Source organism: Protopterus annectens, chromosome 8.part0, assembly GCF_019279795.1.
Source record: "Protopterus annectens isolate FY-2018-M chromosome 8.part0, PAN1.0, whole genome shotgun sequence".
Classification (NCBI taxonomy): domain Eukaryota; kingdom Metazoa; phylum Chordata; order Ceratodontiformes; family Protopteridae; genus Protopterus; species Protopterus annectens.
The window spans coordinates 815,819,239-815,842,894 of NC_056741.1; the positions used below are offsets into that span (position 1 = coordinate 815,819,239).

General features: G+C 42.6%; 1 protein-coding gene across 1 annotated transcript in view; it reads right to left on the bottom strand.

Moving 5' to 3' along the window:
* The window catches only part of LOC122809067 (ER membrane protein complex subunit 3-like), a 614,861-nt gene that overhangs the window by 503,193 nt on the left and 88,012 nt on the right, over positions 1–23,656 (bottom strand). Inside the window, exon 3 of the mRNA XM_044080281.1 lies at positions 23,443–23,536. Coding sequence (XP_043936216.1) covers positions 23,443–23,536 — 94 coding nt within the window. The remainder of the gene's footprint in view (positions 1–23,442; positions 23,537–23,656) is intronic.

Genomic DNA, 23,656 nt, shown 5'->3' on the forward strand with positions numbered 1-23,656 from the left:
CCCCCTATGAGAGTGTACCAGAAGAAATAGGAGAGAAACCAGTCAAGAACTAAAACACTTAAGTTTTCACAGTAGGACCCCAAGTGATCCACAGATCAGGAGATCAATTCTGTCAAAAGCAGCAAAGAAACTGAATAGGACCAATAATTAACAGAATTTCTTATCTTCAGACAGTTAATCAACTGGGTGAGTGCACATGCAGTGCTATGGCATGTCTAAAACTAGATTGTTGTAGGTCTGTTACTGGAGTGTTAGTCATAATAGCTGAGAAGTGAGGACTCAATGGGGAGCAGCAAAGGATGATGCCAGTCTTTCATATTATGGTAGCTGGTTAGAATCACTACCAGGAATAATCAATGTGCACATTATCCATCCGAGACACTTATCACACCCCTTCAGTGTATCAATATGAAGGAACCCCTGCTCGCCACCACAGGCTGTACAGGCAGTGATCCCTTAATCCTTTACTCCCCCCTCCCCCAGAATAAGATCTGGCAGTTGAATACTTTGCCCTATACCCCCAACATCTAACTCTACAGGTGGCTAAAGTTTACTGTTAAACTTGGGTCACAAGCAGTGCAGAGAGAGGATGTCTTGACTCTGCGCCATTGGGACTAGTGATAACGACATAATTTTTCATTTCAAAATGAGAGACATTCCCTAATGCATATAAAATTGCCAGTGTACTGATAATCATGGCTGATGCAAGCACACAGTGCTATCAGCGTAAGCTCTTGACAAGTTCTAATATGATCATTTCAAACAGTTAAATGTGAACATCTACACCGCAGAGCTTCTTGACAATGAATCAGGGCAGCTTTCCATAAAAGTCAACATAACCAGACATAACTGCCTCTGCCATGAGATGGATAACTGAAAAGCATTTGACTGAAACTTTTTTTTTTTTTTTTGGTGTGTGTGTGTGGGGGGGGGGGGTAAATCCACTTATGCCTCCTAAACAACACCTACCAACTTTTTCTTATTCTGAAGTTTTATGATGTTGGAGTTAAGAGATTACTTTTATTTTCCTATACTACAAAGTACCCAGGAGTAAGAATATTAGAAAAGGGGTGTATAGGGCCTCCCCCCCAATAGATAAATATGCACAAATGCATACTTTGAAAAGCTGCCACATTTCAAATTTCACAATCAAATGCTTTTCAGTTGCTTGCCTCTTGTCAAAATGCAGTTAGGCTTTACTGGATTGTGCCAAGCAGAAATGTTCAAACAGGCAACTGTGTTAAAAGCATGTCCCAGGTGTTAAGAAGGTGTAGTTGGAGAAGAATAAAGCAGTTAACTTCTTCTTTCTAGAAATAGGGAGGGGGGCTTATAGATGTGAAGCAGCAGGAGCAGCTCTCAACAAAGGCTGCAGATTTACTGGTGTGGTAGGAAAGGAAAGACAGGAACTTGGTAATAGGATGAACAGGCTCACTTAATGCAATACCTGGAGCTATTGTCTGTTTGATCACTAGGTAGATGAGATACGGTGAAAGGAAGCAACAATAGTAATAGCACCTGCATTCTCTTAGGTTCATAGGTTCAAAGGATGATACTAGGCTATTGAGCCAGAGACCATTATAAGCATAGGGAAGAATTTTGCCCATGTTCTCACAAAGTCAGCACCTGCAGGGACACAGGAGGGATCACAGGGGTGTATTTTCTGTTTCCCATCCAGTCATCCAGGTTCTTCTTAAAGAGGGCTAGTGAGGTACTCTGCTTGACATGGAGAGGGAGTCTATTCCACAGATGGGGGGAGTCTCTGGGTCACAAATCTATCCTGCCAACAAGTTCTATTAATGTCACAGACCAGGTTGAGGCTTTGCGTGCAGGTTGCGTGAGTGGAGCTTGACTTATGGATATGCAGCAACTCCATCAAGGCTGGGTCCAAGATGGCCTTGTATGCGAGACACAGGTCACCTCTGAGCAGTCTGTATGAGACTGAGTGGAGGGACAGGGGTTTTAGCCTATCTGTATAGAATAGGTGTTTGAGACCCTGGATTTTCCTGGTCGGGAAGCTCTGTGGTCTCTCCAGCTGCTGCATATGCTTGGCAAGGGGGCATTTTACTCCATAATGGGTCTGATAAGGGATGTAAGAACAAAAATGGAACCAGAAACCAGCAGTACATGAAAAAACTCCCAAAAGAAACTTTAATGAAGTAAGCGCTTTCGTACAGAGCAATGTCAGTACTTCTTCAGACTTAGTACAAGAGTAATACTTAATGCCTTTAAATACAATCCAGACTAGTCACATGCTGTTAATTGGTTAAAAATCAATTAGTAAAAAAACTTCTAAAAATGCCAGAGAAGTCCCTTAGTAAAAAAGGATATAAATGCATAACTCCAAATCATTTAAAAAACACTAAATATCGCTTAAGGATGTGGTCTACATACTTAGCCATAGGATTCATGATAGAATTGTGTCCACTGACTACTGAACGGAGTGGGGGGTTGCATAAGTCCTTGTGTATCTGCAGTATGCCGAAGATAACAGGGACTTGTGGTGCTGGGACTGAAAGGAAATTAAATATTTCTAGGGTAATATGAGCTTCAATAATAAATCATTCAGAAAAGACCTTATTTTCTTATAGGCGAGGTTAAGTACATTCAAAGAAACACTAGCGTAACATGTAGTATCACGCATTTGTTCCATTCTTGCTATGTAATAATCATTATTCATTAAAATAATGCCACCACCTTTGTCAGGCTTGTTTTATATTCCAGGTTATTGACCAGATTGGTGTTAGGACTAGGGGAGGTCTTATTTCTTTATGGTTAGAAAGATGTGAATTATTATGGCAACTTAAGGTGGATGCTTTCAGGTACCCAGATATTAATGATGTATGCTCCATAACTTGCATTCTGAAGTTAAGGAGTTTAATGAGATAGTTGGATGCTTTCAACCCCCAAAAAAACTATTTAGCGTGTTGATAGATGCTTTCTCTTTCAGCTATTTTAAGTGTTGTTTTTTTAAATGATTTGGAGTTGTATATTTATATCATTTTTTTTACTAAGGGAATTCTCTGGCATTTTTAGAAGTTTTTTTACTAACTGATTTTTAACCAATTAACAGCATCTGACCAGTCTGGACTGTATTTAAAAGCATTAAGTATTATTCTTGTATCAAGTCTGAAGAAGTACTGACATTGCACTGTATTAAAGCGCTTACTTCATTAAAGTTTCTTTTGGGAGTTTTTTTCGTGTACCGCTGGTTTCTGGTTCCTTTTTTGTTCTCACAGCAGTTTGTGTTTTTTCATTTTGGACTTGCTTTACCAGGAGTAAAGGGATGTTATGACCTCTTTGTTTCTTGAGGAAATACTTTTACTTATGAGGTGGACCATGCATAAAGCCTTCTGTACAATGGAGGAAATGTGGCGGTCAAAAGTCAGGCTATCAACTTGGGTGCCAAAGTCCCTCACGACTGATTGCATGTTATTGTGGAGATACAATTTTCCCCAAAAGGGATAACTATGCATTTCTTGGCATTCAGTTTGAAGCCATGCTTCTGGCACCTGTCATTACTTTGGGTAAGGCCCTCTTGGAGGATTTTCACATCACTAGGGGCATTTAAGACAGCGCTCAGCTTGCAGTCATCTACAAACCTGGCCACAGACCACCGGTTTTGACTTGCACCTCAGAAAAGTATACCCCAAACAGTAGAGGCCCCAAGACCAATCCCCTTGGATACACTGCTCATTATGGGTCTAGTACTAGAGGTGGCTTCCCCTATTTTGACTGAGTGGGTTCTATCAATGAGCCACTTAGCTACCCATCTGATAACATATGGGTTGATGCTTAGCTGGGAGAGTTTCTCTATTATGCCCAAGGAGGGAATAGTGTAGAAGGCGTTGGCTAGATCAAGGTAGGTGGTGTGCAGTCCTCCCCTTATCCATGGCTTTTAGTGATGGTTTCAAAAAAGTTGATCAAGTTTAGCAGGTATGATCTCCCTCTGACAAAAAACAAACTGTGTGGGGTCAATCATTTGGACGTTGCCAATGTCCTAGTTTATAAGGTCCATGATAATGTGTTCCACAGCCTTACAGATGAGGTTAGATAGGCTGATGGGCCTACAATTGCCTGGGTCAGTGGACGCTCCACCTTTGTGTAGAGGGATGGCAGTGGCTGTCCTCTATTCAGTTAGGACGGAGCTGGTGCTCAGGCTTTGGTTGAATAGGGTGCCTAATGAAGCCGAGAGCTCATGCCCGAGTTCATGAAGGACACAGCCAGGGATGTTGTCAGGTCTCACGGAGACTGTATTTTTTGCCTTTGAGATGGCATGAAAGACCTACTCCCTGGTGATGAGGGGAGGGGGCAGGTGCTGGGGATGTCCTGGTTTACTGATGGGGGACAGGTGATGAGGGGAGGGGGCAGGTGCTGGGGATGTCCTGGTTTACTGATGGGAGGACAGGGGGGGGTGAAGTTTTCAGTGAACCTGTCTGCCAGCAAGTTGGCTATATCTACAACTTTTGTGTATGTGGTGTTCTTGACCACCAATTTAGATCGGATTTGGGCATTACCTTCAAGATTGAAGACATATGTGAAGAAGGCGTTATGATTGTCCTTAGTGGATGGGGCCAATTTGGACTCGAAGTTAGCCTTGGAGGATTTCACCAGTGACCTTATTTGCTTGTTCAAAGGAGAGATTGCTTCCAACTTGGCACCTCCTCCTTCTTTGTCCTGGACAGCAATTTTTTCCTTTTAATATGGAGTTTGCTGATCGGTGCTGTCCACCACACAGTTTTACTCTTCCTTGAGGAAGACGACTTGGTCCTGTCGCGTGCTGCTGAGTCCATACAACTATGTAAGTGCTCACAAAGGTTTTTGTGGTGTAGGCTTGGACATTAGTGCTAGTTCTAGTTCCAACTGAAGGGATGGTGGCTGTGAAGCTGCTTATACCTGCTCTCAGGAGATTGTAGTCAGCTTTGGAAAAGTTTTTTTGTTTGACCCTGAAAAGGAGGGGGGGGGGTTCAGGGTAGATGGTGACTTCGAAACTGACTGTTTTATGGTCAGATGTTACCAAGGTGGATGACACTGTAGGAGTGCTACAATGGCTACTCATGTTGGTTAGCATCAGTTCCAGGATATTTTCACCTCTCATGGGGATGTCCACCAGCTGATCCAATGCACTGGCATTGACAAAGTCAAGGAATCTCTGGGCTGGAATAGGTCTTCCACTCTATGGTTGGGTAGTTTAAGTCACCCAAGATCAGGGTAGAGGGTTAAATCTTGATGGATTCAAGTAATTCTAGATAGGTGGAGTGGGTGTCCTGAGTCATGGTCGGGGGTCTGTAGCCATCTCCGATTTGAACAGGTGTTTTGTCAACAGTTAACTGCACTTGGAGCATTTCCTGTGCGTCATAATGTTTGACCAGCCTGGAGGTGTGTATGTCTTTGATAAATATTAAAACTCCACCTCCTTTGGCTTTGTAGCCCTCCATTTGGGGTCTGAAAGTATGGTAGGATGAGTAACTTGGTAAGGCTGGTGTGCTCTCTGCAGCTTTAAACCAGGTTTCAGTGACTGCACAAATGTCAGCATCCTCCAGGGAGAGGAATGCTTGCAATGAGTGCAGTTTCTTGCTAAGACTCCTAGCTTTTAGCACATGACCTTTAAATTTCATTTAAAAGAATTTTTCACATTGGTAAAGGTAATTTTGTGTGCACAAGTTTCCCTAAAAAAGGGCACTATAGGGGAGGTAAGAGCCTTTGCCAGAAGGCTGAAGGCCATCTCTGGCAAAGCATCGTGGTCTGTCAGTCAAGACCTCGCAGGATGTCAGGTACTGAATCCCCTTGGAATGACACCAAAAACTAAGCCAATTGTTAAAGTCAATCATTTTCCATTTGTATTGAGGCATCATTCTGGGTGATGGTAGGATGCTGTTTAAGTCTAGGGACATACCTGCCTGGAGCACATATTCAGCGAGCTCAATCATGTCTCTTTTCATATAGTCCAGACGGGTATGGCTCAAGTCATTCATACCAACATGGACTATGACAGAGTCATAACCGTACTTGTTGTCAAAAGACTTGAGGGCATGAGTGATATGGCGAATTCTAGCAACTGACAAGCAACTTACCATGACTTTCTCCTTGTCTAGCCTGGTGAGGGGCACATCAGGGTGTCTCACGATAGTCTCTAATATGATTAGTATGTTGGGTTTGTGGCTGGGCCTTACAGACTGTGAGACACAGGCATGTGCACTATGTGTGGTGCTTGGTGCTGTGAGTTGTGATGTGCGTATGTGTTTTTGTTTCGGAGGTCTCTCTTGTTTAGGTTATGTTTTTGTTGAGAACCTCTGCATATGTAGGAGTGTGTTGTACAAGTGTGGGTGTTGTTAGAGGTGAGGTGTTTGTACTGTTTAAGCAGACAACCTTCTCAGTACCAGATGTACTGGCTTGTGACTGAGAAAGTAAGGATTCTAGGTTCTTAATATAATTGCATCTCTCACATATTGTGTTCTTAGGTGGTAGAAGTAGAGGGTTGTCCATGTACACGAGCCAGTTGCTACACTGTTTCAGGATGCCCATATCAACCATACTAGTAGGAAAAACCATAGGAAATTGTCTGTCCATAGTCAGAATTTGTGGAAAAACGGTCAGGGATAGTAGAGTGGGTACAATCTGATTAGAGTACCTACTGGTGTGAGTAGGGTTGGATAAAATCAATACATTTGCTGCAAGGGAGGGTCTTCACTTACACAGGATTGCTGGGAAGGGAAAAAATGCAGTCGAGATACCTTGCAAAGGGTTAAAACAGTGCAGAGGTGGTGAGTAGATGCCCAAACAAGCACAAACCTGGCAAGCACGGGGTATATATATATACCACAAAAATGCAAGTAAAATAGAAACACTGGAATTGACTAATCATCTCTTGTCCCTGAGCTCTTAAACACCCCACACCAGACCAGTTCCAACCAGTTCACTTACTCCCACTAAGAGCAGGCAGGCCCCAGCCAACAAAGATTCCGTAGCAGAAAACACAGGAATCACACAAACAGATATGGATACAGCAAAACCTGTAACCAGACTATGCTAAAGATATTTAAACTGTTTAGGTTGATTTAACACAGGAGAATAGACAAACACTTAGGAGTAGCAAATAAGAGCAAACCGATTAAAACAAATTAACCAAATAAGCAATAAAAAGCTCAAAACTGAGCCCTGTTTCAGCAACCTTCAATCAGACGAGTTCTAACTGCACACTCCTGCCACTAGGATGCAGGGGAACCCTCTCCAACAAAAGATGGCTTGGTTTAGTGCTCAAGTTAAACAAACTGAGCTAGATTCAACAGGTCTGAATCTAGTCTATGCTGCAGCAAAAACAAGGTGCACCAATTTTAGAAAGAAACAGTTCAGATAAGCAGGTGCAATAAGTCTTCAACAAGCAGTTCCCAGCTCAGAAAGGCAGAATCTACCCTCTCCTTCTCCTCCCACAAGAGTGTAGACCACAAACCTTCTTAATGTAAAATAATTGGCCTAAAGCCCAAGTTCTTAAAACATAACTAAGACACTTTTAGAATAACAGACGCACTAAGCCTTCAACCAGCAATTCCCAATGTAGAAGGATGTAAGTTACCGCTCCTGCCACAGTAGTGTAGTCCACAAACCTTCTTAATGTAAAACAACTGGCCTGAAGCCCAAATGCTTAAACCTAAAGGGTTAGAATAACAGGTAATCAGGCTACTAACAAGCAGTACTAAATGCAGCAGAATAAATGCAACTGAATACTTTTAAGAACAAGTAGCAAAAGCAAAATAAAGTAGGAAGAAACAAAATACAGTAAAAGCAGATGAAAAACATGCAATATTTTTAGGTTAAGTGGGAAGACAGAAAATAAGATAATTCAAGGTTGAGAAACTAAGAGGGTGGGCCTTCCCAAATGAGCTCTCTCTACTCAGTAGAATGAGAGCTGATGAGATGATGGGATGGGACGGGACTGGAATGAGTGTCCAAAATGAGATTTACAGTAGGGGCAAGCAACTCAAAAGCCACCAAATTTAAGAACACAACAAGAATGGGGTAGGTGGAAGGGAAAAAATGCAGCCAGAGATCAGTAATATTCAGAGTAAGCAGGCCAAACAAACACTTCAGCTAAATAGAGATCTTCCTAAATAAAAGAACAGTGCTGTTTCTCAGCTCCCCCACTAATTAACTGGTGTTATTCACTGTTTGCAAAGGAATTCTTTGGTAACTTTTTTTTTTTTTTTTTTTAACAGACCCTAGCCAAGAACTCTTAAAACTCCAACAGAACAGAACACAACACTTAAAAACAAAACAAATGTAATACTAGAATAAGATATAAAATAGATGTGATCACACCTTCATTTAAGAACTTCACTTCAAAATAAAATGCAGCCAGCGATCAGCAACATTCAGAGCAAGCAGGCCAAACAATCTAATCTCCAAGTAGGAAATGGTGGCAGGCAATACATGGAGTCTACTTGCACAAAGAGCAGTGAGGAGTGGAGAAGAGGGAATACTTGGAGGTTGTATGTGTATCATTCAAAGAAACAAAATAACTAATGAAAAAAGCATGTGAAATGTGCAGCCTGGGTAATTTAAGTGTCTATCTACTACATAAAAAGAAAAAAAAAACACCAGGCCAAGCAGATTTCTCAGAACAGAAAACAAAATGGAACAGGTAATATAGAAAGCAGTTATTTCAGTTTAATCAACTTCACAGACAAAACTGAGAGGTTACTTTCCTCACCAGCAGGGAGTCGCCAATAATACCCGAGAGTTTTTGCAGGCCTTGTGTCTATCAGAAAAGACTAAAACTCAAGGAAAGGTAATAAGTAATTCAATATAACAGTAGTCTACTTTAAACCACTTATAAAAGTGTGATTATTCAAAAAAGTACTTTGCTTGTAGAAATGAGCTAAGAGCTACTCAACTGTGCAGAATTTATAAAAGCACTATAAACAAAGTAAGCGGATTAATAAGCCCTCTGGCCAATAAAACAACCACATGCAGGAAAGTATAGTACACTTCCCCAACCTATACAGACCAGGCTACCACTCACTGCCACATGATTTAAAATCCACTGTCCCCTCGATGTTAAAACACAGAACAGCTTGCTAGAGTGTAAAAATACACTACTTTATCCAACGGCTAGCTAGCTAATGAACTCCGAGAAAGTAAATCAGTATAAAAGAGATAATGAGAGGCAAAGATGCACTTTGTTCAAACATAAGCACAAGGAAAGGCAAATAAATAATTCAAGTTATCAACAGCAGTGTAGAAAGGGAGCAGTGTATAAAGCTCAATTTACAGTAAGGGTGAGCAGCTTAGAAACCTCAGATTATTCTAGTACCTCAGATTATTCATGTAGTGGCAGCAGGTGCTTGTCTGCTCTACCCGAGTTGGGAAGCACACAAAGGGACTAAGTGTAGTCATTTTATTGGCCAGAGGCTCAGTGGTCAGTTTTCTGCATTTCCAGTACTGGTATAAATTCAGCACATTTGCATGGAGCTGCTTGCAGTACCAGTGCCCTGTACAGATACAAACACCTAGAAACATTGCTTAATTTCATTATACGGTGAAAGAATATTGTGCTAGTTATTGCTTTTTTTTTTTTACACTTCTTTAAAATTTGAAATTGCATTTCCAAACTGCTGTATGGGCTGCTGTTCCACACTGAAATACACTATCTAGTCTTTAGTACAGGGCATCTGTTTGTGGTTCCTTAACACTGGGGCTCTAAATCCAGTCATTTTATATTAAGAGGGTCAAAGTCTGCACTCTTCTGACAAGAAAGGGGAATTTCTAGTGGAAAGCTCACTGTATGCTTACTTGATTGGTCTTGGGACATAATGGAAATCTTGCTTTTTTTTTTATCGTATTATCAGTCACACATATGTGAGAAGCTGTTCTTCATACAGCAGGGGTTACCGGTGCTTTGTATACACGCAATCACCAGAAGTTTACATTTCTGTATAAAAACCACCATGGAACCTTACCTCAGTCCCAGGTTACTCGTGAGGCAACTAGTTTGTGCAGTGAGCAGCATTTTTGTATTTAGGACTATTTAGATCTACCTTACCTTATTACAGCACCCAGGACTATCGCTGCTCAGACAGCGTCTGGTTTGAGCACTGGGCAGCATTGATGGTTAGGTTAGTTGCAGATTACACCACTTAAGCAATCTTCCCTCATCCGATTACAAACACCCTCCACTCATATCCCATATTAGGACCTGCAACCATGGATGGGCTGCTTCTGCATCCAGTTTGATGGACATGGGCATCCGGAGGCAATGCAGCAATTGGCTTATGTAAACTGATGACCACAATTCTCGAACAGACAAATACAGTTATGCGAGAGATGTGGTTACACATTTAGAGTCTAGCCACCAGTATTGCATACAGACACAGAAAGCAGTTAGTGACACACACACACACCACTCATGCACCCACAAAAGGACCACACACACACATACAGAGGTGCACACATGCAACCTACCCAAACCTCAAAGACTTCTCAGGTGCAGTTCACAGAAACTCCACATGCAAACAAACAAGACAATTTCCATCACAACACAAAACCACATCTCATGGTGTCTCATCTATCAAGCCCATAAGGCGAAACACTCCACAACCCAATACTCTGGTCATAGGAGACTCTACTGTGAGACACACTGATGTCCCTCTTACCAGGCTGGATAAGGAGAAGGTTACAGTTAGCTGCCTTTCAGGAGCCGGGATCTGCCTCATCACATAAGCACTCAGGTCACTTACCCCTAAATACCAGTATGACTTCGTCATAGCCCACGTGGGCGTGAATGACCGGAGATGCACCTCCTTGGACTACATGAAGAGATATACGATTAAGCCCTCAGAATATATGCCACAGGCAGATATGAGCCTAGCATTGAGCATCATTCTACCATCTCAAAGGATGATGCCACAATACCAGTAGAAGATTATTGAATTTAACAACAGGCTTAGCTATTGATGTCATTCCAAATTACTTCAATACTCATCAGCCTGGAAAGACATGGCTGACAGGTCAAGCTGCTTTGCCAAGGATGCTTTTTTAGGCATTGCCAAACAGACAAACCTTGCAACATAACAAAAGCTAAAGGTGTTACTTCTCAATGCTAGGAGTCTAAACAAGAAAGTGCACTCCCTAGAAGCTCTCCTTACCTTGAAGGATGCTGATGTCTATGTAGTCACTGAAACATGGTTCAAAGCCATGGAAAGCACTCTGGAAGGCGTTCTATCCACATACTGCCATACTTTATGACCACCCACTGAACATGAAAGAGCAAAAGGCAGAGGTATACTTGCCTACATAAAAGCATCAAACAGTATGACATGCTTGAGCTACTCCATGCCCAAGTAAGCATGGGAAAAATCCATTACCATATTTTTGCTAGCTATAGGTCCCTGACCATGAACCAAGAAACCCATATACCATACCTGAAGTAACTAGAATCACTCACCATCCAGCCCAATACCATATTTATGGATGATTTTAACTACCCCTCCATTAATTGGGAGGCATTCACAACCACTAAAATGCAGGCCCAAAAATTTCTTGATTTTGTAAATTTAAATGCCCTGAAGCAGCTAGTCTGTACTACCACTAAGGGAACAAATATTTTAAATCTGGTACTCACAAACATGGGAGAGTGCTGCAATCCACCCCACCTGGTGTGATGTCCTCACTGGTAAGATCAGATTACAAAGCAGTCTCCCTTGAAATAAAGGTAAAACTAGTTCCCCCCCCCAGCTAACCACAAAAACTTTAAGAACTTCTCCAAGGTAAATCACTCTCTATTACGGGATGGCATAGCTAATTTCCAAGCTCTCCCAAATCCAGAAAACACAGAAACCTATGCAGAGGTATATAAAAAAGGCCTGTATGACCATATGCACAACTGCATAGAAATGGCACTACCAGACCGAAATAAACTCAGGTCAAACCACAAAAACAAGCCACTCAGATCATCAGACTTTCTTGTTCGAAGTTTCTATTTCACTCACCCCCACCCCCCACCCCACAGCCGTAATCAAGCTACAAAACTTCTCAAAAGCCAACTACAACCGCCTAAGGGACAGTATCTGTAGCTTCACACCCACCCCAGAGGGTGCAGACAACTATGCTGAACAGTATGCCAATGCAGTACACAAGCACCTGTACAACTGCATGGACTCAGCCTTACCCAGTAAAACTAAAACCTGCTCCTCAAGGAAACTCAAACCCGTTTGGTGGGCATCCTCTATCAACAGGCTTTACAACAAAAAGAAGAAAGTGTTGTCCAAAGGTAAAAAGGAACATATTCCAAATTGGAAAATCTTTCTCCTTAGCCTCAACAAGCAAATTAGATCACTAGTGAAAGCCTCCAAAGCCAATTATGAATCGAAACTAGCTTTTCAAACAAAGGGAAACCACAAAACCTTCTTCAGTTACGTCAGGAACCGCCATGACAAAGACCAGGTTTATTCTGAATTAGTACTTAACAGTATCACTTACACTGATCCTGTTGGCTTAGCCAACCTGCTAGCAGATAGGTTCAGCACAATCATCACCCCCTTGCCCCTCCAAATCATCACCCCCCTGCCCCTCCAAAGCCCAGTCATCACCCATTGCCCCTCCAAAGCTCTTTTGACATCCCTGACACTTTTCTCGCATCTCACATCTACGTAGATCTACTGCTAAAGGCCCTATCCAAGGCAAAGAACACAGTTTTCCATGGGACCTGATAGTATCCCAGCAAGAACTGGCTTCGTCACTGAACACTCTATTCAACCACAGCCCAAGTACAGGCTTCTTTCCAGCAGAGTGGAGAACTGCCACTGTCATCCACTTGCAAAAAGGTGGTGCCACTACTGACCCTGGAAACTATCATCCCATTGGCTTGGCAAGTCTTATCTGCAAAGCCATGGAGCGTATTATTATGGATCTCATAAACAAGGACATAGGCAATCTCCAAGCACTTGATCCCACCCAGTACAGATTCTTCAAGGACAGATCTTGCCTGCTGAACCTGGTTGACTTCTTTGAGACTGTCACCAAGGCTCTGGATGAAGGAAAGTCAGTGCACACAGCTACCTTTACTTGGCCAAGGCCTTCGACACAATCTCCTACTTGGGCATCATCAAAAAGCTAACACAACTTGGCATAAATCCCCATCTCATTAGGGGGGTGGCCAACTGGCTCACCAACAGGACCCTCAAAGTCAAAACATTTGCCTCCACCTCCAATAGCAAACCTGTGATTAGTGGAGTTCTCCAGGGATCTGTCCTGGGACCCCTACTATTTGGCATCTACTTCTCAGAGGTCCAGGCAAAGACAAAAGGCAAAGACCAAGTTTGTGGACAACTGTAAGTTGGGTGATGTCACTGATGCGCCAAATGATGTTAACATACTACAAGGTGGTCTCACAGCAACTAATGACTGGTGCAAAAGTCATCGCCTCAAGCTAAACGCAAAATATCATCATACTACTCGGCAAAAAACACAACCCCTACTGATTAGCATATCAACAACAACCCCCTAAGCACACAACCTGGGGTGAGAGACCTGGGCACTCAGGTTGATAACTGCACATTCAACCACCATGTAGCAGCAGTGGTCAGAAAAGCCTTTTACTTGGTTCATCTCATAAGTAAAGGGATTGCATCCAGAAAAAAGAGATGATTAGCTCTCTATACTCCTCCCTCATTAGACCAACAATTGAGTATAATGCCCTGTTTGGTATGTACCTCTCCAAACATCTGTACCAACTGGAAAAGCCACTTAAATACCTCAAACAGAATCTATGGCTTCCAACATCTGTCTTATGTGGACAGGCTCAAATCACTATCACTTTATTTGGTATCATACAGATTGCTCAGGGGTGAACTGTCTCTCACCTACAAGGCAATCTTGGACCCTGCCCTACTACAGTTGCTCCATATCCTTAAGTCTAACTCCTCATGCTTACCCACTCAAAAGGCCTGAATCTAATATGAAACACCAACAAAATCTGCTAGATAGATAGAGAGAGGTTGGTCTCCCAGAAGCTGCCCCATCTCTGGAATAGAGTTCCGATACATGTCAAACAGAGCACCTCACTGACCCTCTTCAAGTGCAACCTTGATGAGTGGATGGGAAACCACAGATTTGTCCCAGGGGTTTCACCTGTGTCCCTCACCGACAGGTGCTGATTGAGGTTTCTTTTTGGGAATAAACTCTTGGCTAGGCTTGTAGGGTCCCCTGGGCCATTAGCCTATTAACTTCCTATGATCCTGTGGTGGACCCCTGGTACTAATAGCTTATACAACAAAAGAAAGAGAATCCTGTTGAGAAGTATTAGGGAATGTGCACAGCAGAGGAAAAAGTCCCTCATTAGTCTAAACAAGCGAATCAGGGAACTAGTCACTTTCTGAAAGCAGATTTTGAAATAAAAATATCCTCCAAAGTCAAGGCATTTTTCAGTTGTGTCTAAAGTCTTAAGGGCAATACCCAGCAATGTGAAGAACTGGTTGTTGATCACCTGTAATTAGCCAGAAGATATAGCAGATCTGCTGGCCAAATTCAGCTCAAATTTCGACTCCCCATCTCCCACAGTTATCCCCCAAGAAATAGCTTCCATCACTCCATTGCCAATTATCACCAAAGATAAGGCTGCCACTGCACTCTAAAGCTAAAAACACAGCTTCAAGGGGCCTGAAAATAAACCCGTTTTTCTCATAAACATCTAAAAATCACATCTTAGCAGGTCAATTCAGATCTGTTTAACCAGACTCTGGATTGGCTTTGTCCCGATAGAGTGGAGAACAGCAACAGTCATCCCTCTGCATAAAGGGGGACCATCTATTGACCCGGGAAATTACAGACCCATAATATTGGCTAGTCTTAAATGTAAAGCCATAGAAAGAATAATCATGGACTTGATAAATAATGACATAGGAAACTTCCAAACATTGGACCCAACCCAATTTGACTTTGTCAAGGGCAGGTTCGGAATCTGGTGGATTTCTTTGAGAAAGTCACCAAGGCCATGGATGAAGGTAAAACAGTATATACCACCTACGTTGACCTGGTCAAGGGATTTGACACAATTACCCACTCAGGTATTATAAGCAAACTCAGAAAATCTGGGCACAAGTCCCTACATCACCAGATGGGCAGTCAGTTGACTCACAGACAGGACATGTGGTTAAAGTGAGTAAATCCAAACCCAGCAAGAGGCTGGTTTACTTGTGGTGCGTCATAGGGCTCAGAGCTGGGACCACTCCTGTTCAGAATATACTTCTCTGAAGTCCAGGTGACTTCAGGCTAATGTGGAAGTCCTCTGGATGACAAAGTCTGCCGATAACTGCAAGCTGGGGGCAATCACTGAATTCCCCAGTGATGTAGATATCCTTCAGAAGGGTCAAGATCAGACAAATGACTGGTGCTAGAACCATGGCCTAAAACTAAATACGAAAAAATGCATCAGCATACCCTTTGGGAAGTCAAATACCCCTGCAAATTACATCATCAATAGTATACCCCTAACAGTAGACTCTGAGGTGAAAGATATAGGTACACAGACAGCACAATTATGACCACCATATGTGTGTGAAGTTCTTCTATGTGGCACAACTTATAAGTAAAGGTATGTCATCCAGACTCCAAGGAAATTATAATCCCACTGTACTCAGCCCTCATTAAATCAATAATAGGGTACAATGTGCCATTTGGCATGCATTTGACTGAGCACTTACAGCAGCTGGAATGACCCAAAAGGTTTCTTGCAAAGAAAATACAGGATGTAAACCACATACCCTATGCGGCCAGACTAAAATCCCTATCCTTTACTCTGTCTCCTACCGACTATTAAGCAGTGATCTATGTTTGACCTACAAGGTATTCACAAATCCAGCCCTGATGGAGCTGCTACATCTGCAAGTCAAATAGCATGAGGGTCACCCAATCTAGGGATCTAAACTTATTCAGTGACTCAAAACATACTGGAGAGACAGATATGCGTTTCAGAGGTTGCCCGTATTCTGGAACAGACTTCCTACTCAAGTTAAGCACAGGCATTCCCTGGTCCTCTTCAAATGCAATCTGGATCAATGGATTGGGAATCGCAAATTCACACCTGGCATAGCTCCTATGTCCCTTATAGACAGAGAATGTATAAACATACTCAAGGTATAGGCGCACAAACTCAAGCCATTCTCCTGTCCGTAGGGGCCATATATTGGGTAGGCTTGTAAGGGCTCTTAAGCCTTTACTCTAGTAATCTATGAAACCTTTGAATAAAAGTTTGTTGCACCTCTTCAACATAAAAACTCATTTTATACTCTGGCAAACATTTACCCTTTTACATTCTGATAACTGACTGCCCTCAAAGACAAAAACTTGATGTCTTACTTCTATTCCTCCTACTAAACCTATTTTTAGCAGCTTTAGTTCAATCTCTTACATCAACTGCAATGCCAGTGAACATTTTAGTAAGAAATCATGACACAGTGGGGAGTGTTGCATGTGTGGACTGAGGTTTGGATAAAATGCTTTAATCAAAGTAATCAATTTCTTATTGTTAGTATTACACTCTGACTAGGAATTTATTATTATACAGAGACGTTCAACAAATCACAAAAGTAAAAAAATGGGCTTTAATTTTTTATTGACTACTCTCCCAAACAAGAATCAGCTTTTTTCACAACAGCCCCTCCTTCAAATAAAAACTGCAATCAGTACAACCTCAACCTTTCAAAAATAATAAAATGGTACAGACCCCCGAAAAAAAAAAAGTACAGTTTTGTACCTACCATAAATGTAGATGTTCGAAGATCCACATTGCTGCAGTCCTAACACTTGGGTAGTCCGCTGTCCCTCGGTCGGCCCGAATATCAGAGTATAAGGCTGACGTCGGTCAAGGCGCATTTGACTGACATCAGAACGTCAGGGTACAAATGCGCATGACCGACGTCATATCCTCAGTCTTTTCTTGCCCCAGATGTCAGAAGACCCTAAAAAGAAAGGTCAAAACCCATAGACAACAACTAAACAACCAACCAGCCTAACACCAAAAATATGTACAATATATACAATATACCTCAGATGGATAACCCAACCCACACAACCACCTCAAACTACAGAGGGGAAGGAGGGAGGGTTGACTGCAGCAATGTGGATCTTGAACATCTACATTTATGGTAGGTACAAAACTGTACTATGTTCTTCATCTCACATTGCTGCAGTCCTAACACTTGGGTAGAATCCCAAAGCAGAGGTAAGGGAGGATGGCTAAACTATAATGAAGCAGGAGCTGCCAAAATGCCCTGCAACACAGCAGTGGCAAAACCAGCCCTGTATTTAGAGTACAGTGGAAGGTGGTAATGCCTAGAGAAGGTATGCACTGAACTCCAAGTGGCTGCCTCCAAAATATCCTTAGTAGCCACCCCCCTCAAAAAGCTGTTGAAGTGGCAGTAGCCCTAGTGGAATGAGGCCTAATCCCAGCTGGAATCTCTTTGCCATGATGGGAATAACAGAAAGCAATGCAAAATCCAATCCACTTAGAAATAGTTTGTTTTGACACGGGCTTGCCCTGAGAGCACAAAGCAAAAGAAACTAATAACTGCTGAGATTGTCTGAACCCTTTAGTTCTGTCCAAATAATATCGCAACTGCCTGTGTACATCTAAAGTGTGCAAAATCTTTTCCCCTTTAGTTTGGGGATTTGCATAAAAAGTAGGCAAATGAATAGTTTGGTTTAAAGCCACACTAGAAACCACTTTAGGCATAAAGGAAGGATTAGTACGTAAAGATACCCTATCCTTATGGAAAATTAAGAAAGGCTCAACTGCCATAAGGGCCTGCAATTCAGAAACCCTTCTTGCAGAGGTAATGGCCAACAAAAAGCAGTCTTCCATGACAAATATTTCAACTCAGCAGTAGCTGCAGGCTCAAAAGGTTGTAGAGTGAGTTTCTCCAACACAAAATTGAGATCCCAAGCAGGAGTAGGAGCCTTTCGTGGGGGTCTTATATTCTTTGCCCCTCTAAGAAATTGCTTGAACAAAGGATGAGAAAACAATGGTGGGTCACAGTCGTAGTGAGCTGAAATTGCTGCAGCATGAATCTTAATAGAAGAGAAGGACAAACCTTTGTCCAATAACTCAGTAAGATATTGAAGAGCCACACAAATCAGGCTCAGAAACATCCAAATCCTTAGCTGCACTCCAAAATAAAAATCTCTTCCATTTATCTGCGTACACTTTCCTTGTACTAGGCCTTCTAGCTTCCAAAATCACATTCAAAACTTGTTGTGGAAGTTGAGACCCTCTATGGTTTAAAACAGAATATGCCATGCTGTTAGTTGAAGAGAGTGAAGTTTGACATTGAGCAAATGACTGTCCTCCTGGGACAACAGATGTGGAATCAAAGGCAAAGGCCATGGAGGCTTCCGTACTAGACTTCTCAGTAATGGGTACCAGTGCTGTCGAGGCCAATCTGGAGCTATCAAAATCATCCTTGGCTTGTCCTGTCTGGCCTTCAGAAGTACCTTTGGGAGGAGAGGCAGAGGTGGAAAGGCATACACATGAAGATTTTTCCAACTGAAAGAAAGAGCATCCACTTTCCAAGCTGTGGGATGAAACCTCTGTGCAAAACTTTGGCAGCTGGTGGTTTAGTGGAGAAGCGAACAGATCTATGTCTGGAGTTCCCAGGACACTGTCAATTTCTGAAATACATGAAGATCCAGTTTCCACTGTGGGGATCCATGATTTGTCTGCTTAACACATCTGCTAAGGAGTTCTGTGCTCCCGGCAGAAACCTTGCCTGAAGACTTAGTTGTAAACTGAGAGCAGTCTCCCACAAAATCATTGCTTGCCTGCATAGAGGATAAGAATGTGTTCCCCCATTGCTTGTTGATGTACCACATGACAGTTGTGTTGTCTGTTAGAATCAACACCTGCCCTGGAAGAAGTAAATCCTTGAAAGCTATTAATGCAAACTGGACTGCTAACATCTCCTTCAAGTTGATATGTAGATGCTGTAGTCTGACAGGCCACTTGTCTTGTATCCACTTTCCGCTTAGATGAGCTCCCAAGCTTTGTCTGAGGCATCTGTCGTTAAAATTTGACTCGCCTCTGGCCGGGTCACAGAGAGTCCCTTGTTTAGGTGACATTCCTGAGCCCACCACAAAAATTCCGTTTGAATGCAAGGTATTATTTGAATGACAGTGTCCAGATGCTGGCAGTGCTGTGTCCATACATTTTTGAGATACCATTGCAACTTCCTCATATGCAGTTTGGCATTGGGAAGCACCAGAATACAAGATGCCATGAACCCTAAGGCTTGAAGGACTGTCCTTGCAGTCAGCCCGGACTGAAGAGATAGATGATGGAAGTAAAGGGAAAGATTCTTTTGTTTGTCCGGGGTTAGAAAGGCCATCTGGGATGCTGTATTCAGTCTTACACCCAGAAAGCACATGTCTTGAGAGGGTACTAGACTGGACTTTACTTCGTTCACAGAATACCCCAGGCATCTTAGCACTGCTATCACATAATCCAAATGGCGAAGAAGCTCGTCCCTTCCTTGAGCCAGAATCAGGCAATCGTCCAAATAAGGATAGATTTGTATTCCTTTTAGCCTGAAGAAAGCTATCACTGGAGCCAGAACTTTGAAATACTCTGGGCAGTAGATAAGCCAAAGGGCAATGCAGAGAACTGATAGTGAGAAGTCCCAGTCCGAAAACGCAGATACTTCCTGCAACTTAGCCTGATAGGAACATGAAGATAAACCTCCTTGAGATCCAAAGTTACCATCCAGTGATCCTTGCCCAGTAGAGGTAAAAGCTGTTGTAACGTCAACATTTTGAACTTGGGAATGTCCAGATAAGTGTTGAGGATAGATAAATCCAAAATTGGTCTCCACGTGTTCCCCTTTTTTGGCACAAGGAACAGGCGAGAATAAAATCCTAGGCCCCTTTCTGGCATAGGAACCGGCTGTATGGCCCCTATTTGGAGCAACAGAGAAATTTGCTTGTGAGCCTCTATTCTTTGTTGAGGAGGAATGTCTGGCATGCCTTTGAAAGGAGGCAAGGTATGGAAATAAAACCTGTAACCGTGATGTATGATATCCAGTACCCATCTGTCTTGGGTAATCAAACTCCAATTTTCTTTGAAAAGTGCCAACCTTCCTCCCAAAGGTGCTGCCAGGCGAGAAGGTTCTGGCAGCTGAAAAGGTAGGTCATTGGGTCTGTTTACGAAAGGACTGACCCCTGCCCTCACCCGAAGACTGTGCAGGAGAACTCCCTGACCTCGGCCTGAAAGAGCCCTGACCTCTGCCCCTGCCACGTCTAGATCTACCCCTAGACTGGGAATCATAAGAAGGATACGTCCACCCTTTAGCAGGCCAATTTCTACTAAACTTTGGAGGCTGAACCTGCAAAAAATCTTTAACAGTCTGCATAGACTTAGCCTTGTCTTCCATTTTCTTTAAAACTGCCTCAACAGGAGAACCAAACAAGACATCAGATTGCAAAGGGGCATCCAAAATCCTAGTTTTAACATGGTCGGATAAATTTTGATCCCTCAGCCAGGCATGCCTGCGAAGAACTGACCCAGTGGCAGCCACCCTAGACGAGGCCTGTACAGCATCAAAACCACATTGCAAAGAATGCTTACCCACCTGTTCAGAAACATGCACTAAATCTTGTAACTCTTTACAATCAATACCTTCCGCCAGAGCATCAACCTTAGATTTCAACTGTGAAAGGAGATAATTTTGATATTTCAACATGTGAAACTGGCAATTCAAAGCTCTCATGGCTAGAGTGGAAGAAGTATAAACTTTCTTTCCCCATCTATCCAAGGCCCTAGCCTCTTTATCTGCAGGAACCGGATTCTTGACAACAGAAGCCTTAACACCCTTAGGCCCCTGGCTAACAGTTTCTGGGTCTGCCCTAGGACTCTTAAAAGATACTTATGAGCTTCAGGCACCCTGTAATACCTATCTGGTTTAACAGGAGCAGGAGGCAAAGAATCAGGATTAAGAGAAGCCTCTGCAAACACATCTTCCACCACATTCAGAACAGGAGGTATAGCTAAAGGCCTATGCTGGGGTAAAACAAAATTCCCTAAGCCTTTTCCTGGAATCAGAGAAATCCTGACCTTCCCATTTAAAATGCTCTCTCATGGAGTGAAGGGTCTCTGAAAAGAAAAATCCTCAGGAGGAGAAGCAGAAGGAGTAGAATCATCCACATCAGAATCAGAATAATGAGAATACTCCTGCAAGTCTTCAGTCAAGACTCAGACACATCCAAGCCTGCTCATAATCCCCCAACACAGGTTCCATCCTAGGCCTCTTATCAGGAGGGGGCATAGAGCCTCTAATTAAAGTAATTAAATCTTCTGCCATTTTAAGCATGTGCTTCTTGGGCACAGAACCTGAAGAACTAGGAGTGACACCCACAGAAGCAAAACTAGACCTGCCTCTAGGAGAAGCCTTGGAAGCAGAAAGAGGGCCTAGACACCTTAGGAAGGGAGGGGAGTACAGTTATCTGAGAAGCCTCTACAGCCTGACCTGCCTCCTGGGAGGCCACATCCTGTAAAAACAAAGTTTCTCCCTGGGACTCCAGAGAGGCCTCCGCCGGAACCACCGGTTCCACTGACGCCTCTAAAGAACCGGCGTCCGGTTCGGACGACTCTCCTAACCTAGGTTTAACTGCCTTGTCCTTGCGCTTCTTTGAGGAAGCCGGCGCCGGAGCATCCGACGGCATATTGTAATTGCACCGCTTCCCAAAGACCAACCTGGCACAATCCAACCTTCGCTTTATAGTGCGTTTATTGAACCTAGCACAAAAGCGACACCCAACAACGTCGTGCTCAGGTCCCAAACAAGGTATACACAAATTATGGTAATCCCTATGCGGTATCTGTTTCCCACAAGAAATACAGTTATTCACTTTTTCTGACATCCGGTAAACCACTGAGGCAAGAAAAAACCAAAATATTCCCCAACGGGGTACTTAACCAACTCTGACTTCGGTCTGAAACTCAGAATTCGAAAAATTTCAGAACGCCGAACGGCACTTGCAACACTGCTTCTGCATCGGACCATACAGCAAAAATGACTGAGGATATGACGTTGGTCATGCGCATTTGTACCCTGACGTTCTGATGTCAGTCAAATGCGCCTTGACCGACGTCAGCCTTATACTCTGATATTCGGGCCGACCGAGGGACAGCGGACTACCCAAGTGTTAGGACTGCAGCAATGTGAGATGAAGAACATCTGTATTTCAGACATTTCTGCTCACGATCAGGTTCGAGTTGTTATTTTTATCTGACTTTTGTATGGAAAGAATGAAGCAGGAAGGCATTTCTCTGACTGGCTCATTTATGGCAAATGTAGGAAACTTGTTAGTTTTACTTAAATAAGTTAAGCATGGCAAAATGTTGAAGGCAGCTGACTAAGACTTTGCAAGTGACTAATCGGAAATGCAGACTGCAAGTCACAACAGAATCAGCAGTTTACACACACAAACACACACTCTCTCTCTGGATTGTCATCCAGTAATGTATCAGGTTTTCCCTTTTAAAAACTCTACTGTTGCTCTGCAAATGCCTGAATCAACCCAAGGAGTAGGCGTGCAGTGGAGAGATGGGACAGCTTTGTCACCAGAAATGATGTTACCACCAAAAATCCTGCTCCTCATATGCAGGCTATTATTGCTTCATTTCCAATCCTGCTCCTCATATGCAGGCTATTATTGCTTCATTTCCAGTTTATACCAGGGTGTTGTAAGCAAGGCATACATCTGGGGGAAGAAAAAAAAAAATACTCCAATCTTCTCTCCCATGAGTGAAGATGTCTCAGCCTTATCACTCTTCTCCCACTCCAGCTAATTCATCCATCAACTGGGCTGCTAAGGTAAGCCAGGTTGTTTGGGTTGTACTGGCACTGAATTCCTCTAGGACAAAGCTGGAAAATATAACCCCATTTTAATATTGCCATGGATGTAACATAAAATAATCACCCTAAAGTACTATTTTATTATTAGCTTAAACTCTAAAAAAATAACTGCATCAGAAATGTACACGCACATTTAACATAATACTAAACTTAAGCTAATCAAAACTGGCAAGATGAAAGATGAAAAAAAGACAAGTAAAACCTATGGGCCAGATTCCAAAAGGCTTGCTCCTCTTAGAGTTAAGTGTCTTACTCCAGTGTAAAGTCGATCTATAAAGCATGCTAACATCATAGTGCGTCACTTACACCGACAGCAAGTCTTTTGGAACTGGGATCTACAAGCTCTGTACCTTTGTATCTAAATTCTGCAACTGAGCAATATGAAGGCTCCTGGCATCCAATTAGATAATGTAATGCACATCATAAAATTACATCCCTCTAAACTAAATTTTTAGAGTGCATATGCATGGTACCATTTTGGATTTTAATGACTTGCAGAACCATACAATTTGTCCTTTTTCACTGATTTAATTTAATCGTTGCTTACCAGTCATAGGATTCTTAGGGATAACTTTCCTTTTGGTTTTCTTGAAAAAGCCAGTGTCACTGTCATTGAAGTAATGTTTTCGCATGATGAAAGACTTAAGACAAAGGAAAAAAAAGAATCAGCATTGCTTAATACTGCTTATCCAAAATAAAAACCTTATAGCAGAACAAAATATAATAAACAACACTAATCAGCCAACCTTTCCACTGAGTTG